General features: G+C 37.0%; 2 protein-coding genes across 7 annotated transcripts in view; one reads left to right on the forward strand and one right to left on the reverse strand.

Moving 5' to 3' along the window:
• The window catches only part of LOC134426653 (cytochrome c oxidase subunit 6C), a 475,168-nt gene that overhangs the window by 99,034 nt on the left and 356,393 nt on the right, over positions 1–19,741 (forward strand). The gene's annotated exons all lie outside the window — the stretch shown is intronic.
• The window catches only part of VPS13B (vacuolar protein sorting 13 homolog B), a 429,375-nt gene that overhangs the window by 90,810 nt on the left and 318,824 nt on the right, over positions 1–19,741 (reverse strand). For all 6 annotated transcript variants that reach the window (XM_063171820.1, XM_063171844.1, XM_063171830.1 and 3 more), the window contains exons 35-36: positions 16,503–16,640; positions 3,941–4,348 (exon numbers count right to left, since the gene is read on the reverse strand). In XM_063171820.1, the coding sequence (XP_063027890.1) occupies positions 3,941–4,348; positions 16,503–16,640 (546 nt within the window). The remainder of the gene's footprint in view (positions 1–3,940; positions 4,349–16,502; positions 16,641–19,741) is intronic.

Raw genomic sequence — 19,741 nt, forward strand, 5'->3', positions numbered from 1 at the left:
TTTTATGTCCGTAACTCTCTCAGTTCAGACACTGAACAGCACGACTTCCCTGCTGTGTCCAGCCAGAGTAAAATAAGGCTCCACTGAGAGGCTACAGGCTTCTTGTTGTCTTTCACTTTGGGGAAAGAGCGGTCCTCAACTTCTCTTAATTTATCTGCTCTTTTGGCAGGTAGGTAGTGCTAATTTCAACTACAAAACTGAACTAACTGAAAGCCGTATGTTTAGAATAGCATTCTATTTTCCAGTATTTCTTGTTAAGACTTACTTCAATTCTAATGTGACAGTTAAGGGGTGAGTCACACACCTCAAGCACGGCACCAAGAGATCTCAGATCTGACTGGGTACATGGAACTGGAGCTCCAAGCATTTGTGGAAGATGCCAGGTACTTCAGAAGACAAAAATCACTGTATCAGGTCTAACAGCAGTTCTTGGAGTTAGGGTTTTCTTCAACAGTACAAATACACTGCCAAGCTATGTGTTTAGTTTACAAAAAAATGGGTACAAGTTTTAACTTGTAACTCCAAGCCACAAAATATAAAATGACTAGAGATAATTGTTTTATTGAACATCAGTATGACAAAGTCCTACCCTTAAGGGCATCAGGAAAACTATAATGGTAACCTCTTTTAAAGTAAAATTATTTTTTTTAAGGGATTTTGTTCTGTTTTATTATTTTTTCTTTTTGTCCCAGTATACTGCAATACAGTCTACAACAGTATTATTTTACTAAAACCAAAATAGTGAGTATTTACACATGAGTACAGACAGGAACATAAGTATTCTAACAGAAATAGTAACCATGTTGTTATAAGTAACTGTTGTACTAAAACCTGAAAAATGCCCAAAAGATGAAGTCCCTTGACACACTAAGGGTTTGGGGTTGTACAACAGTGCAGCAGTATATATAGAAATAGAGGTGTTTTAGTTTTATCGAATTGTAATGTGTGTGTTCAACACTTATAATTAATTGTGTTAGAAGTGAAATCATTCAACTAATTAGTCCCAATTCTTTTCAGAAGCTAAAACTTATTAGTTTCGTAAGAATTTAGGAAGAAAAATGAAACTAGAATGCCTTTAGCTTCCATGATTAAACCAGTAAAGTCTAGAGGGAAAACTGATATTAAAAGAAAAATAAGTTGGATAGCAAGCTTTCTTCTTAATTTCAGCTGAAAAGAAATGAAAGCAATACACAAGGTCATGCACTTTTATTTTCCCCCTATAAGGGAGGGAAAATGCCGACAATATATATTCTTGTGAGATTTTTTTTTGCTCAATAATTCCTAGCAAATAGGATTCCTTACAAAACAACTTCACCTCCTGCATTGAAACTCATCTGGAAAAGGGGTCATTTACACTGTTTATAAAACACTGCCACATAAAACGTGTAAAAAACCATATTTCACTAAAAATAGCTTGCGTAAGTAAGGGATTAGAGTAGTTTCTACTGCTATAATTGTTCCTTTGTAGTTTTTTCCATGATGTTTTTGAATAGTGTTTTTAACTATGTTTATTAAAGTCAGCACATCAAAAAGGATCAAAGAGTAAGCTAGTGAGAACCAAAGAAACCCCAAGCGTATTGTGTTGTCTCACTGGGGAGTTATGCAGATTCAAGTAAACAAGTGCAAATTGTTGAGGTTTTAATGAAAATTTTCTACAATTATTGTATCTGAAGTCATTCTATATAATAACATCTGTACAGCAGATGGCCATACTGTACAAAAGGCAAGCAATGCTCCTTTTTCTTCCTCTGTTTTAACAGTATATCTGAGATGACTACTTTTGTCATTGTGCTTAGCTTGGTTCAGCAAATAATTCCTAAAATGCAGCTGCTGCAGATGGTCACAATAGTTATTCGACTGTAAAATCAAAGACATGGGGAAGCATTCACGTATTAGTTTCATTCTATTAAAAAAACCTGACATTAACCCTGGTCAGCTCAAAAGGTGTATCTATAAAACCTTTTACAAAAAGAACAGTAGTGAAGAACAGAGATATTTAAATGCTCCTTCCTTTCAAGACACAGCTAAAAACTTTTAAAAATTGTGTTAGCTTGCATAATTTCTTTGTAATAAGAAAACAAATCTAGTTAGTAACTGTGGTATTCTTCTAAAGGATTTTTAACATTAGATTATAATACCATTTCCCTCACACTGAGTATTTTATCTTCTCTGCTGAAGTCGTAATTTCAACCTTGGTTTCTATCAGCACTTTAAATTCCCATTCACAACTGTAAAAAAAATCCAAGCAATTTCTTACGAGATTTTTTGACAATTTCCATCAGTTTTGTGGAAGTGTGTCTTTTGTTCTAATTAGAACTTAATTTATTGCACCATCACAACAGTATGCAAAACCTCATGCAGATGTACTTTTCTTTCTACAAAGCAGAGATAAAGCATTTTTAACTGGAAAACAAATGTGAAAAGCGTCTGTTGATGTCTACTAATTTTATGGCTATGAAAGTTCTTTATATAGAATAACTAATGTCCATTTTCATTAGATTTGACATCAGTATTGCTCCACTTCACAACGCCTGCCAGACTATGACCATACTGAAGATTCATGTATGGCTTATACCGCGTAAAATAAAGACTAATTTCCTCAGATTGCCAGAGGAATTAAGAAACAGAACTTCATAGCTGAAAATGTTTCTGAGACTTAACATGCAGGGCAAGGTATGTCCTCCTTCTGGGAGGATGCAAACCTCCGGGGTATGTGAAATACAGTGTGAGTTTGCCAAATTGCTTTACAGAACAGTGAGGGAGCAGCCCGGCTTTGATGTATCGAAGCATGATGTGGACACCATAATGTACCATGGGACAGATAATGTACAAATGATAGAGGGGAAGGGAAGAGGATTATGATACAGAAACAAAACTAAAACTATTTACAGCACATTATAAAGGCTTTTCTCAGTTGCAGTGCCTTCTATGCTGGAGTTGTGATCCGAGTGGAAAAGTGTGGGAACACAGGCACTGTTCCTGCCTGCACTGCTCTTTATTAATGGATAAATCAAAAGTTTCTGGCCCCAGCACTTTCATGGGTTTTCATGTCCTATGAACCTTAAATTTTTCATTTTTAACTTTTAAAACAATAAAGAAGAGCTGGAACTTGCTGGCCTGAGGAAAAATATTTCTGATGAAAAAGAAATAAATCACCACCTCAGCTGGCCAACAACTTGTTCCTCTCAGCTAGAGACCATTCTGCCTCTCAAACTACTCTTCCAACTACCTACATCTGGCTCATCTCCACACCATGGAAATATACCATCTTATTAATTTTATTGAAATGCTAATAAAACAATTTACAATGACACTCAAAATATCTCTATTTTAAATGAGTCTCTGGTATCTGGTTAATTGTACCTGAGGCATAAAGTTTCTTTGCAGTGCTTCAGTAATGAGGCCAGAGTGCTTATTTTCCCTGTGCGACTCTCAGGTGTGCAGAGGAAACACGTAAAAATTGAAAACTTCATAAATCTGGAGAAGAATAACAGCATGATCCAATATTTACATAGTAGCACCTGTCAGGGCTCTGAACAACTATTTTTACTTTTTTTTTTTTGAGACAGAAACAAAGGTCCTAACAAGAAAATCTAGTTAAAGAGTGAAAACTGTCAAAATTTTGACCTTTGAATTATGTGCTAAATTATTGGAATACCAGAGGGGTGGTTCTCATAACCACTATTTCAGCCAGAATTCCATCAATAAATTAGTAATTACAAGCTAGGGGATATTAACTACAGAATTAATCATTCTTGGGTGCTCCCTCACAGAAAGGAAAACTTGGATAATAGAGTCTATCAGGGATTTGCTATTTTCTGTTGTGGATTTATGATGTTGGCTGGAACAGTTCCCTGCAATGCCCCACACTTTGAAACCGTCACTAGATCACCACTTACACAAACCAGTAGCTCTTCCAACTTTAAAAAAAACCTCTTACCTGCAGTTTTATGTCCACTTTTAATGTTCAGGCTTCCACTGAGGTTTGAGAAAGAGACTAACAAACAAGGTTTGCTGGGGTGTGGGATGGTTTCCATCAAAACAACCATTTGAACAGTGTGAATGGAAACTTTCTGGAAGCAGGAAAGGGCTTGCCATAAGTTTTCTTGCATTGAAGCCTTTTGCACAGTGCTGGTATGGGCTGCAGGTAGAAAGTCCTTTGTACTGGGGTGTCTGGATATCAAAGTGATGTCCTCATCTGGAATAATGCCAGCTGATGAAGCAGCCTCCTTCCTGGGCACATCTTCATTTGTGGTTATTATTTTCTTCAAGAACTGGTTTATTTGGTCAAGTCTGGCAAAACTGAGATTTGCTTTCAAAGGTTTTGATATGTCCACATTTATGTCAGCTGTAGGGGAGAATTGGAGAAAGAAATGTGATAAGCTATAGTGCAATTATTCAAGCTGTGTGCAAATACAAGCATTGAGCGGAAATAGCTTTTCCATCATATTTCCACCATGTTCCATTACAAGGACTGAATCAATGTTAAAACATAACAAAACAGTATTTTTAGCAATAAATCTGAATTAAAATATAATGAAAAATACTATAAGCAAACATCACTATGTACAGTTTTAAAGGAAGAAACATGGTACAAAGTGGATTTTATCTCGTTTCTTCCCAGGGATCACCACAGAAAGACACACACTTTATTTGAGTGTGTAGGAGGGGAGATACATTAGTTCTTTTGTGTAAGAATAAAAATATACTTCACATTCTCTCGAGTTTTATATCCAGAAGAGCTATTTGACTAAACTCCAAAGCCAACAGCGAACATTTTCAACATACTTAAATGAGTGAATAACATGTGTATTGTGTTGTTTCCTACACAGTTCCTATGCAGCAGTCTTCAATGCATTTTCAAGATGAAATGTGAAATAAAAAGCAAATACAAAAACTGAGGTATGTTTAGATTTCTTCGTTTTCCAGGGAGAATGGAATAATGTATTCCTTTAATTTTTTTTTAAAGTCATTATTTTTTTTTAAATGTTTTTCATCTCCTCACCAAAAAGGATTTTGGTGTTTCTCAGACTATTAAAAGACTCACAGAATTTTTAGGAACCACAATTAATATGAACAACATTGTTAATAGTCGCATCTTGGTAGCTGAGATGTAGGAATTGGCAAAATTATTTCACAGACTGGAAGCAGGATTTTATGAAGGCTGAAACTTATTTCTGTGCTGCAGCATCAGTACATAACAATTCCTTACAGAAATCCAGCTTTTAACTTAGTTTTTAGGATTTTTCATTTCAAATTCAGTTTTTGGCCAGTAATGAGACAGCTATTCTAGGTAGGGGGAAAAGGGCTTTTCCCTTTGCTGTTTGACTGCCACTGCCCCAACCCCATGAACCAAAAGTGATTTAAATTCTCTGCATATATCTAAACTAGATGAAATGTTCAAACAGCACTGCTTAGTTTTGAGTTTCATTATAAATATATACAGGAAACACTGTCTGTTGAAGGTTTTACACAGATTAATGAATATTTCATAGACACTAGTTTCAAGTTGTCCAGCACCACATCTTACTTCTAATGTTGATGCAAATCATGAGCTTGATTTTCCCATTCTTTAGGTAAATTTTTACACCAGCGCTAAAGGGCTGTAGGGGCAGAGTTTCAGAGCTGCTTTTAAGAACAGATTTATAATGATTTCAGAGGTTCACAGGCATGTGGCAAAGTACTTTTCTGATCCCCTCCCCCCAAAAATATCTGGCACATTTTCTACAAAGATAAGAGGAATTTATTAATGGCTGTATAAGATCTGTCATAGCTGAACTAAAAAACCCCAAAATGATATTAGAAAAATGTCTGCACTATTCCACAAGCTGCAGCTAACTGAAATTTAAGACTGGAAAGCTATTTTTAACTTAGAACTTTAATTACTGGTTTTCTGAAAATGCTTTCTCTTGCACTGAAAGCCTTCCATACTAAACTAGGAACTGGCAAAACACTAGCTAATATGTGGGCCTAGCAGGAAGGCAAGCACCAAAGTTAGAAAGCTGGGCATTAGACGAAAACAGGATTGGAGGGGCTTGTTAAACACTGAAATTGGCTGCCCAGGAAGGTGAGGGAGTCACCATCCCTGGAAGTGTTCAAGAAGCAGCTGGACATGGCACTTAGTCAGGGTCTAGTTGACATGGTGTTGATCAAAGGTTGGACTCAGTGATCTCAGAGGTCTTCTTCAACCTCAATTATTCTGTGAAGATTCTCAGGCATCCAAAACCACACAAGATCAACTTAGAAGATTTTCCAAAATCCTTATGTATTGACATTTTAATTAAAATAATGGGAAGAAAAATGTCATAATACTTTGGAAAAACTCCCCATCCTCTTCGCACTTGGAATACCCCAAGATTTGTCTGCCTTCTATAAAGACTTCACTGGACTTCTCCCTCCTTTGAATAGAGAAAGGAGTTAGGAAGAAATTAGAGACCTATGTGACATTATTTACAATAGTCAAATTGACTGTTCTTAAAATGAAATGTTAAAAAAACAACTAAACAACTGCCTTATAAATTTAAATTTCTCCCTTACTACTGCAGTGATAAAGGAGTAAAATAAACAGATGCTATTTATTGCTTTTGCTAAATAATTCAGTTTCTAAGTTAGTAAAGGAGGACCCTTATTCCTTGGTATGGCAACTTTCACATCTAATTGCTTTATCTAATACACATCTAATTGCCAGCACTTTCCTATGGTAATGCAGCCCAGAAGGGGGGGGGAAAACCAAAGAAACCTCCCTGACACCCAAAAACTTCTTAGAGCTAAGTTGACTCAACAGATGCCAAGGGCTTAGCCCAAAGCTTAACACACCCAAAAACTGAGTGTGAAGGATGGCACAGGAGATGACCACAAAGGCAGAGGCTCCTTTTGGGGCTTCCTTTGGCCAGGGCAGAGAAGACACAGGGTGCTGGTGCAGCTCAGTGCTGGAATATATTGGGCACTTGGGCCTGTGCTTTTATCACTGCTCTTGGCCACTCATTCAAGAAGGCAATAAAAAAAGGGCCACCAGGACACCAAAGAAATGCAAATTACTTCCCTCTTTTCTGTTTGGAAACTGTGCATGTCACACAGAAAAATGCTGTCATGACTGATAAATTGACGAAGTTTTGTATGAAATTATTATCCAGTAAGTCAGCCCTGACAGAATGCGGTGGCAGCCAGAAGCATAATTGCAGAAAATGTGACTTTGGAACCTTCACAAAATATTTTAACTATCTTATAATGATACAGGTTATTTTTACAACTGGTTAAAGATTATGTAAAGAGATTCTTTGGTATTTTAAGTAAAATACTCAAAAAGAAAAGAGGAAACACAATTGAGCAATCTTTAGTCTTTGACCTCTTATATACATTATCCTTAGCAATGTAAAAGAAACTTTTAACATTCCTTCTAAGGAAAATATATTTAAGTGATGGACAGAACAATGAAAACTGATGAAACATGAAGAGCTATTTATAGGAGTTGATTAAGATAGATATTCAGCTGCTTCACCGGACAGTCAAAATGCACTAAAAAGAGCTTTAAAATCTATGAATCACACAGATTCAACTGGAATAAATTTTGGGAGGTGCAAAATCGAAGTGTAACTGTTTTTTTAGATTATTTTAAACACCTTGGGAAGAACAGCACATAACACTATGCAGATTCTATACTCGTAGGAAAACAGAGGCTTCCTGTAACTAACTCCTTGAATTGCCCAAAATTACATCAGAATCAACACAGAGCAAAAGGTAGTTCCAAGTCATCTTTAATGCCTCAATTACATCAGCTTCTCCTTTGCCTACTAGTGACTGGCTACCAAAATTATAACCCAATGCATTCTTTAGATTTAAGATGTATTAGCAATAACTTATTTTGCCAGGTGTTATCTATTTCCAGCAAGAAAAAAAGAGAGAAAAATTTACTGTGCTTGCAAGTCGAGTGCATCAAGTGAGTTATTTCTGTTATGCCTAAAGCAAAGGGTATCAAAGCAATTTTTGATTACAGTACAGCATTTCAGTGTAGAATTTGAATTGCTCTTTCTCTTCCTCAATTTCTTCACTACTTCTCTTTAGATTACCCAGTAAATCCATGTATTTCAATTATTAGTTTCTAATTAGCCTTCACAACTTTCTGAACAGCAGCTAGGAAACAGAATGATGAAATAACTAGTCAGTTAAAAGGAGATTAGATAAATATAAATAAATTACACTTATTATATGCTCCCACCACACCAGGAGATGACTTAACAGTGGAGGAAAAAGAAACACTTTGGAATAATGAAATCAGAGAGGGAATTCAGGTCCCAGAGGCGATTCTACAGAGTTTTATGTTAATGTACACCTTGTGGGAGACCAAAAATCAACTGGAATAGTTTCCTGAAAACCGTTTCCAGCTATTTTCTCATTTTAAAAGTTCCAACTTCACTTGACCCATTAGTCATCATATTACTTACATTTATTATGTATTTTGAAATCTATTACAAAAAACCCAATGGATTCAATATGGCCTGTTTGAACTAAATCATAACAACGATAAAAAGAAACCTATGAGCAGCATTCTGAAATTTCTGTCTGAAGCAATTTCTTTCTCTGTCATTTTATTACTTAGACCTTCAGATAAAAAAAAAATCAGGGTTATAAGTATTTTATTCTTGTTCTCCATAACATTCAAATTTGTATTGGGAAGATATAATTTTCATCTGTGAACTTGGGATAATGATGTTATCAAAAGGGCTTTTTATTTGGAGGGCTAAGGATGAACAAGCAACACAAAGCTGGGAGCTTCAGTGAACTTATTCTAATATATGCCATAAGTTAATGTACAATATGTTACTACTTCTATGACTTAAAAACTACCGTAGTATTTTCTTAATCTTAGATACCAGAGAGTAAATGCCATGAAAATCAGTCATAAGCTGAATAAGGACATGCTGGATCAATGGGCCAAGTCTATGAGGTCCAAAAGGTGAAATGTGAGTCCTGCACTTGTGTTACAACAATCCCATACAGTGCTACAGCCTGGGGGAAAGGTGTCTGGAAAGCTGCTTCTTGGAAAAGGACTCATGGGTGCTGGTTGACAGGAGCTGAATATGAGCCAGCATGCTCAGGTGGCCAAGGAGGCCAAAGGCATCCTGGTTGTATCACCAGTAGTGTGGCCAGCAGGACCAGGGCAGCAGCTGTCCCCAGTGCTGGGCACTGGTGAGGCCCCATGTCAAGTGCTGTGTCCAGTTCTGGGCCCCTCACTAGACAAAGGACATTGAGGGGGCTGGAGAGTGTCCAGAGAAGGGCAATGAAGCTGCTGAAGGGTCTGGAGAGTAAATCTTATGAAAAGCAGCTGAGGGAGCTGGGGTTGCTAACCTGGAGAAAAGGAGGCTCAAGGGGGACCTTATTGGTCTCTACAACTTCCAGAAAGGAGACTGGAGCCAGGTGGGGATTGGCCTCTTCTACCAGGCAACCAGCGACAGGGCAAGAGGAAATGGCCTCAAACCGTGCCAGTGGAAGTCCAGTTCAGGAAGAATTTTTTCACTGAAAAGGTGGTCAGGCATTGGAACAGGCTGCCCAGAGAGGTGGTAGAGTCACCATCCCTTGAAGTATTTAAGAAATGACTGGACATGGCACTTAGGGCTATGATTTAGTTGCCATGGCAGTGCTAGGGAAAAAGTTGGACTCTATGATCTTGAAGGTCTTTGCCAAACTTAATGATTCTATCATTTATAAGACTCTAGTCTTTTCAAAGACCAAGAAATGCTGAAATGTGTGAGAGAAAAATATGCCATTTTCCAAGAATTGATTCATTTTCCACAACATTCATTCAGCAGTGGATCTTTTACTTCTCACAGCTGAAACAGAAAAAGCCAGATCTTTCTCCTTGAGGTTGGACATGGATCTCCCTCCCCCCTTCCCCAAGAAGGCTGTAAAATATTACACTTTTTAATATACAGTACTTCTATAGAAAAAACCCTACTATTTATCCTAAACTCTTAAGATGATTTAATTTCCTAGTCCTAAATAGGAGAGGAGCAGATGATGGCATGAAAGAGTTTACCAACAGTGATATTCTTTCTCCCTTAGCCACACATCCTGATGTAGGGACTTTAAACAGAGGAAATATGAGGAAGGTAAAGGTAATCTTGAGCCCTGATTCTGATTTGGAGTCAGGATGGCCCTTCAGCAAATGGTAATGGCTGAATTGCAAAAATTAAATTTATAAAAATAGGAAAGAGACATGTAAAGACCAGTTGTACTGTTCTCAATTGTCTGGTCAAGCATCAAAAGAGACACAAATTAAGAGAAATTGAAAAGCAAGAAGGATCCCAACTAATTGTTTTTATCCTCTAATTCATCATTCCCAATTTGGATCAAGGGAAAACGAGGAAGAAACTTGAGACCAGCCTTCAGAGGCCATCTGCAGTCCATCTTGCATTCTGCTTCTGTGAGACAGATGCCAGTTAGTCTAGAAGAGACTGGTAGTCACAGCTCAGTATTCCTACCCGCTGCTGTCTGTGCTGCTGCCCCACACAGGCAGCTCTCCAAGGCCAACATGGCAAACTGGAGCCTTCAGGGAGTTAAATCACCCTGAGCTGTGCTGGGTGCTCCCCAGCAGGAATAACAACTTCTTCCATGACCTAGTGTGTCACTGACATTATGTGAAGGTGACACTTGGGCATTAACAGCTCCAGCTTTGAGATCTCAGACAAAGCTCAGAGTGATGCAATTCTATTAATTTTTTAGAACTGTCAAAAGTAAACCAAGATACATTGTTGTAGGTCAAGAAGCCCAAAGATGCCATTAATAAACAATGGAGGGTTACTGCCATTCAGTAGATGATGACTGAAATTAAGCAACTGTTGCAGCTATCAAATACAGCTCAGTACAATACAGAAGTGTGCCAAGGGCTGAATGATGAGGCCAAAAATTATAATGGGGGCATCAGGAAGCACTATCAGGAAAGGAAAACCCAGGCTAAGGGAAACATTAACTCTCTTAACAGAGAGTCAGGGAAGATGAAGCGCAATATAGTGAGACAAAATAAATTGTTCCAGGTCATGGAGCACATTTGTGGAGAAGAAAAGAACCCATAAATACTAACCCTCTATTTTCTGCTTAGCTGCTGAATAATACATCTATATTAAGAAGCACATGGGAAGAAAAAAAAAAAAAAGGCATTTCAGAAAATTGAGCAAATGTCTGAAATAAGCGTTAAAAGAATGTGAATAGACTGAAAAAGATTATAAGAAAATGTTTTTCAACTTCTCCATGTGGGTCCAGTGTGCAGTTTTCATTTTCTGTACTCAGACATATAAGAAACGAAATTTAAAAGAAGTGTTGTAGACAGTGTTTTTAGAAAGTTACTTTGATGATTTTCCTCATTATTACACGGATATTACAGACAATAGATGTGTCAAGTCCAAAGCAATACCTACAGGCTGGTACACCTGTTTGGAATATTTCTCTTTGCCCTCTTAATCAAATATATATAATTTCATGGCTACAGTGTCAGTGCTTTAAAAACTTGTTTGTAAAAGAGCAAAGGGAAAAAAAGCCCTACTAGAAAGCTCAAAAGTTTTGCAAATGACCCAGAGTTAATTAGAAAAGTCTGCACCCTGGCTAGTTCCCCTTCTCACGTGTCAGCTCTCATTAAATCAAAAAATTCTCCTTTCAAAGTTAACAAACACCATGGTTAACAAAACTGTTAAACTGGGATCAAGTGGGCACATTCCTAGGTTTATATATGATGTCATGCTAAGCAGCCCACAGCTGAACTTGCAAGTAGTATGAATGATTTTTCAATATATTAAGTATCTGATCTAATGCTAATTTTCTCTCTATAGGCTAACTGTGCTGGGAACAGGTGGCCCTGCTTTCAATTACGGAGGGCTAACATGCCAGTGTGAGGCCTGGATTAGTTCACCTTCTCACAGGGAATTTGCCTCGGTTGGGAATGGATTTATTATGGCTTCACACATGGAACGGAGCTCATGTCAGCTGAGGGCAGTGATACATCATATGATTCAAATTAACCTGCTGTGGACTGTTCCGCAGGGCTGATATTGTGTATTAAAATGACGACATTTTTAAAACAGCTTGAAAGAAACCAGGATTGCTGAAGTGCAATGGTTCCAATTTGTTCCAACTAATCTATCACCTGCTGGAGATATTATTCTAGAGGGTTTCTGGTAGCTGCTATTTTCCAGGTTTCTCCAAACCACTGACCTTGGTAATGGATACAATTGTTGCCTCTGCAAACAGCGGGGAAAAAAGGCTGTGGAGAGTGCCCTGGTGCAGTTCTGATTATTGTTTTTTATACCTGAGCTGAGATCCCCTGCTGTGCCCCTCGTGGTCCCCAGATCATGTGTGGAGGGGCTGGCATGAAGGAGAAACCCACCAGCTCCCCAGTTCTCACTTCATCTTTCAGTGGGACACAACATTTCTTACTTTATTTGATTCTGTCTTCTGCAGAAATTATTTATAAAGGTGAATTATCAAGGATCTCCATTCCTTCACATCTAACCCAATGCCTTCCCAAGAAACGACTGCGGAAAGAGGACTTCACTAAAGTTAAATCCACTAATTACAGATTATCATCCATAATTTGCGTGTACAAGTATTTAAAGGCAATTTTTATAAAGCTGTACTTCATAGACATGTTCTTGCATCATTTGCATCCAGAAAGACTACATCAAAGGCAGCTTTTATAGGTAAGAAAGGTGATTAAAAAAAATCCAGGAGGACTAAAAGGTAAAGACAATAATTTTTAAAAACCTATTAAAATTAGATGGTCATATTTGATCCTCACATAATGAATTATATCTAATGCTGAAGAAATAAATAGTTCACTTTAATGCATTAGACAAAAATTGGATCTACAACCCAGTAACAGAATGAATATAAAAGATAGAGGGTCATGTAAAGTGATGTAAATGGAATTTAAAAAATTTTACATAATTAGTTTCTGTAAAAAGAGAACGAATAGTCCTTTAATACATTGTGGGGTTAAAGTTGAGGTCTGTTCCCACAGGCCTGATGATAAATGCTTATTTCTCCCAGGATCCTATTACCTTAAATCTGGAAGAAATATAGTTTTTCTTTAGTTGCCAAAAATGTACAAAATAATCAACTCATGTGGCAAGAAGTGCATTAATGTATCCTGTTATTCTCATTTAATTAGTGGTTTCCAAGTTTAGCTACTTGCTGTAGTTTTTTGATCTCCAAGCTAATATAGACTGACAACCTGGTTTCCCGTGTGGTGAAACCATACGAGTTTTCTGTGGAACACCATCTACTTATCTACTTCAGCTGACAAACTATTTGCAAGGAGTACTGGTTTTATCTAACACAGCAAACACTGCGAGCCACTTGCAGATTTTTTTCTGTTAACTGCTTGACAGTATTTTGCATTATAAAACATAGGCATGTTGGATTCTTATACTTGAAATTTAACCTCAGCACACCAACAATGTATCTTGAAAGAAAAATGGCATTACAATTAAACTACTGAACTCTGAACACTTGAAATCAACACAGAAAACTGTATAGTTATCCCAAATTTTACATATTTTTGTCTGCATAGGCACAGCTTTTAAAAAATGTGCTGACTTTTCAGAACAGTTGATCATCTGTAACCAACAGGCAGCACCTCCCAGTATATTCAATGCATTTCAGTGATTCACTTACTACAGTTATAAACCACATATACATAAATGACCATGAAACACACACTATGTCATTAGAAAATAGGTCACTCAGCAGCAGCATTCTTTGCCAGATATTCACCAAAGAAGAACGGCCTTCAAGGCCTGCAACAAAACTCTACTCCAGCGGTGCCTTTATTTATTCAATTTATTAGCAAAGCTGTCTCCCATTGGTGCCTTTATTTATTTAATTTATTAGCTAAGCTGTCTCCCACCACACATACTGTTTGTTGATCTTGCAAGAGCTCTTGGGAGCTTTGCTGAGGTTCTTGTCCTCAAAGAACAACTGCCGGCTGAGCTAGGATCTGGTGGTGTAACACTTTCTCCAGGCTGCTGACGGCCAAGCTACCTCACCCTGGAAGAAGCTGTGGTTAGGGGACTTCTTGTCCCACAGGGCAGTTAGTAACTCATTTTCCAGTAGCCTGCTGAGGAGCTGTCAGGCTCTTGTAACTCTCTGCATGTGCTGTTCTGACGCAATCACATGCAGAATGAGCCTTCCATTACTCATCCAATGAAACTTCCATCCCCCAAGGAAGGCTTCTTGGTAAAGGTTAGTTTATTTGAAGAGGATCTCATAGTGGTTACAGCTGAGGTTAGAAAAATCTGCAAGGGATGGTGGAGCTGTTTTGTTATACTACACTGGCAAACACTTCATTAAAATTCAGAGAAATTACTGTTGAGTCATTCGTAATGATAGTTCCAATTAGTAGCAAAAAGATGATGAAAAAAAGCCTTTTGGCTAAGAATAGATCCTGGAAGAAATCTCTGAAGTTTTAAATGCTTTGCAAGAATAAATAGATTGAAGATTATGATGCATTAAATTATGGTTTTCCAGTTCCCTATTCAGCAAAACACTATGGAGGGGAGAGATTTAACACTAATGCAAGATACAACTGGACTGGTGAAACTGGGGTGAACACTTACACTATTTGTGAATATATACTTTGCAAGCTGGTGCCAACTTCTATGCTTGCTAGTTTTACTAAGAATCTGTCCTACTGACAGGACAGCATCAGGGAAACACCCTCAGGTGTGTCATAAATTAAATATAAAGGCTGTGCCAGGAAACTACAGTGAGAACCTTGAGAGAAGTGTTCTTACCCAATGAAAGGTCTGGGAATATGGAAATCTAAGAAATGTGGGGACAGAGGACATATAAGAACTGGTAGCAGAAGGATAAAAGAAAACCATTCTGGCAGCAGTGATCAAAAGGTCCCTGATAGAAGACATCTTAACCCCTCCTGTGCTGTTCTGATTAGAATGAAAAGACATCATTACTATCAATTAATCATTTTTTTTTCAAATGGTAGCAGAACATGCAGTAGGGCCTGAGGATTCAAAGGCCTATTAATGTACCCAAATATGGATCAATATAACAAAATCTTCCCTGAAATTAAGTCTTTAGATAGCTAGAAAACAAGAAATAAAAGGGGGCAATGATGAGGTTTTTCACATACTTTATTGTTTCCTTGAAACCTCTGCCTGTGTGCAAAAAACATTTTTCAAGCTACTTAACCACAGTATTTATAGTCAGGGTCAAATATGTGTGTATCATTCACTGGTTACTCAGTTTGATGTCTTGGGCTTTGATATTCAGAAGTGATTTCTGCTTTACCCAAAGACAATATGAGCTGTGTTTCCAACATCAAATTCTGTATTTTCAAGTACGTTGGAAAACTAAAATTGTGTGTTTTAAATTGACAACCTTAATAAAACAAGAAAATATTTAATGTCCCTGTGCCTCAGTTGTCTTTTGTGGAATGGCAAGGGCATGGTATTCCATCACCCATGTGAGGGTTGTGCAGGTACATTAGTATTTCTGTAGAGCTCAGATGCTACAGCTGTAAGGCATGCAAAGGAAATTCTGCTGCAGATCCAAGATTAGATAGTGTGCTGTAAGACTGTATGAAGAGGTAACTGAATGAACATGAAAATCCTGTACTCAAGAGCTCCTCACTAAATGCCTGATAACAGCTGTGCTGTGTGAGGGATATTCAGGATAAGAAAATAGGTTAAATAATTCAATAAACTATAACAAATATGCAAATGAAAAAATAGTTATGTATTTTCTAACTTTCACTATAACCTCAATTATTTCTCACTGTGATGTAGCTATAAATATATGCTTCACAAAATAGAGAATGCAATTGGCAAGAATTTCTGATGCTCTAGGAGTAGAATTTCAAGTCACATTATGTTATGCAAATGCTAACACACCTCTACATTACACCACTTACATTAATTAAAGAAACACAATATTACTATCACTTTTTATATTTTACAATATCAGCACTTAGGTGACTGTAATTTCCAGAGCCAGGTATCCAGATTTCAAAGAACCCAAGAGAAGATAGCTTAGAAAAATCTTCAGAAACTTTATAAAAGTCATCTTTTCTAAACACAACTGCAATAACATTTCAGTTTTCTAGGACTAGAAGCAGGTATGCTTCATTCTGCAGGAAATTCAACAAATTCAGCCTTTCTAAACTTACTGTGGGAAGAAAATTAATTATTAAACCCTAAACCAGTGACTGGTCCAGGACTACCCATTCCCCAGTTTTCACTTTCATTCAGGGTAATTGCCAGAGGACAATTTCACATTAGTGAGTAAGGAATACAATACAATTCTGATTATCTGATATCACTGAGTCATAGAATAATTAGGTTGAAAGGGACCTCAACGCTGATCTCCTTCAAACTCCCCTGCCATGGGAAGGGACACCTTCCAATAGATCAGGTTGCTCAGGGCCCCATCCCATGTCCATGTGTACATATCTAAAAACAGATTACATTAGAAAAAAAAGATTAAAGTGCAGCACTTACCTGGTCCATTAAGGAAGTCTTTAATTTGCACAGTGATAAGAGGAGGTGGAATACCACTTTTAGCATCTACCTCCCCTGCTACTGTCTGCAACCAAATGTTGCAATAATCCAGAGCTTCTGGTAGAGTCTTCCCAGGATCTACAGAGGATAATCATCATAGTCATTGATTATATTCCAGGAATATGATATATTACAAAATGCTACATACAAAATTGACTAGACAGTAGAGAAAAAAATAATGGAAAGGTAAATTATAAAGGCAAAAAACCCAGAATGCTATGAGAGCTCAGGAACAGAGCATGACAACAGTGCTGTTGTACCATTCCCTTGGCAGCTTCCCTCAATAGCTAACCAGTAGCTATTCTTGGGCACAACCTTGAATGGTGCTCCTTTGATCAGTCTGTGTTACTACAGAAGTACATTAAAATTAAATCCATCCAAGGGCTATTCTGGCCTTCATTTTCCACATATCACACATAGGAAAAACAGTTGGGTAAAAAGGCTTTTTAATCTTTAGGGACTCATTATCTTCATTATGAGCAGTCTCAATTCTGGCATTATGGTCTTAAATTATAAATAATCAGTCATTGTTTATTATGAAGTCTTCTATGTTACTCTGTCTCATCCTCAACTTAAGGAGATTTTCTTGAAGCTATTCTCTCCTTTTCAGTCAATTAAAACTGCTATAATTGCTTTGAGTTTTGCTGAATAAATTCCTTTCAGGAACAGGATTTACATACTCACTGTTATAGTCAACATATGGTATTGTGGTATCACAGTCATATGTGGACTGGGTATATAAAGCCAGCTTTGGAATTTGTGTTTCTTGACCTTATCATGTGATTCATATAAAACTTGGCACATATGAACCCTTATGTGATTTCAAAGAACCTACTGAAACCAATTGATCATGACTTTAGATCTATATGGAAAAGATCAAAAGTTAGCACATTCTTTTGTTTTTATTTGATCAATTTTCAGGCAATGACTTTACAGCAGTATTTTTACTGTATGGCATATACATTACAGCCTTTTCTTCCTTCTATTCCTGCTACACATTTATAAAGTCAGCTCTCAACAGTTATTTAATAGCTGTCATTGCATACAACAGATCTGTATATTTTCCATGAAAATTTTCACATTTTTATGATTCTTAATCCTTTTCTTTTAATTACAATAACCAGAGTAGTGTGGCACACTCCCTTTTCTATAGTAACTGTTTTAGGGAATATCTTGCTGCGTCTGGCATTTCTCTAGTATACTGAAAATACTTCTACTACTACTACTGTTACTCATCATCATCACCATCATTATCCTCTTTACCACCAAGGCACACATTTTTTCCAAAACACAGATATATAGCTGTTCTGAACAAGGATCCCTGAGTTTGATCTATAAAATTATATCTTGTTTTGTGATGGTAGACATCATAAGCAGCTAACATTTTAACATTTTTCAGAATATATAGTGTAAAGCATTGTAAAGATGACTGAATATTGCTCAATGAACGTCACTGAATTGATTAAATTCATCTCTAAATTACAGTTCCTCTGTAAATATTAATATAAACATTTAGGTGTACTAATAGGGCACAAAACACTGCAATATGCCATTATTTAGTCTCATTTCTGGAAGATATCATCATATACTGTATATAGCAACCTATATCTTCCACCAGCTTTTCAGAAAATCCACTACATTTAGCTGAACACTTCTTTTGTAAAACACACTTACAGGTAGTTTTATTATCCTAAGATGGGTTTACCTTATTAAATACCTAATAATTATTTCAAAGTTGCAGCTCTTTCAAGCAGAAAACATCTCTGATAAAAAGAACTTACACAGCAGAAAACCCCTCTGTGACATATTTCATTAACTACACAAACTCCCCTCGGGCTACTGGGAACTGCAGCACTTAAGTACAGAAGCAAAAAATAAAGTAACCATGGGATTCTCAGGAGATTTTTTTGCTCTGTCATGTCTCCAAGGAGTGCAACACTGTCATCACCTGGGGCACTGCAGGACTGGGATATGTGAATAATAAGGACTCCAAAATTTACATATTAGGTACACAACACGAAAAAACCTCAATGCACAACTCCAACAAAATACATTACTTTTAACCCAGCACTGGTTACTGAGTTCAAGCATTTTTTTTAAGTTCAAGTGAAACTAATTTTGGAAGCAGGAGTATTGCATTGACAATTTTGCATCAGAGCGAATAATATCAAAGGGCCATGCAAAGAGCCAGCATGAGTGCTTCCAAGCCCAGAGCACAGAGTTAATTTGGAATCTGGGTAACAGACTTGATTGCCCAGCCAAATAGTCCAGTTTTAAGTTTTTATGTAATGATATGAAAGCTAAAATCCAAAGGTTTCAAAATTGATTATGCCTGTGTATATCAAAAACTTGAGGAGAGTTCCAAATAACATGTATGAGGGTAAGACAAACATATATCTCAAGGGTCAAACAACCAAAAGATGACCCTATTAAAATATCTTTGAAGGCAGAAAACAGCCCATGCATCTTCAGAGGATCAAGAATCAGGAAAGGAATAATGCAATATCAGTCAATCAATCCCTATGCCAAAATCACAGGAAATATAGAAGCAACTGAACAAAAAAAAAAAGAATTTTAGAATGAGAAGTGAGGAATTCGTGATGAGAAGAGCTATTAGAAAAAGGATTCTTGTCTCAAGGAAATGATGGAGGCATTCAGAATGTTTAAAAATACACTTGACAGAACACTATAAAATATACAATTGGGAACAATTATGCATCAGCAGGGAACTGGTTCTGAATAATGTATTATAATAGGTCATTTCCATTTCCATTTTCTATGATTCTCCCAAAAATCAACACTTAAATTTGCAGTTATTTGTATAAAGAAAATGCTGGAGAAAACCCAGGGGATGCATATATAAGTAAAAGGAGAGGCTAGAATTACTCCACAGCAAGCCAAGATAGAGAAAAGAAAGGACTGAGAAGCGAGAAGCAGTGAAGATGGCCAGAAATTTTATCCTCTACACCATGAGAAAAATTTGTCTGCGGCAGCAGAAGAAAAACAGTGAGACAACTATCACAGATCAACAAAACTTTAAATTACAAGACTGTAATTTAAAATCTGTGAGACTGAGAAAGTGAAACCTTCAACAGAACCACATTTACCTTCTTCCTCCCCTCTAAAATAAAAAGTAAAAAAAAAAAAAATCTAAGCCATTTTTAGCCTTGCTGAGATCC

The sequence above is a fragment of the Melospiza melodia genome, chromosome 1 (genome assembly GCF_035770615.1).
Source record: "Melospiza melodia melodia isolate bMelMel2 chromosome 1, bMelMel2.pri, whole genome shotgun sequence".
NCBI lineage: Eukaryota > Metazoa > Chordata > Aves > Passeriformes > Passerellidae > Melospiza > Melospiza melodia.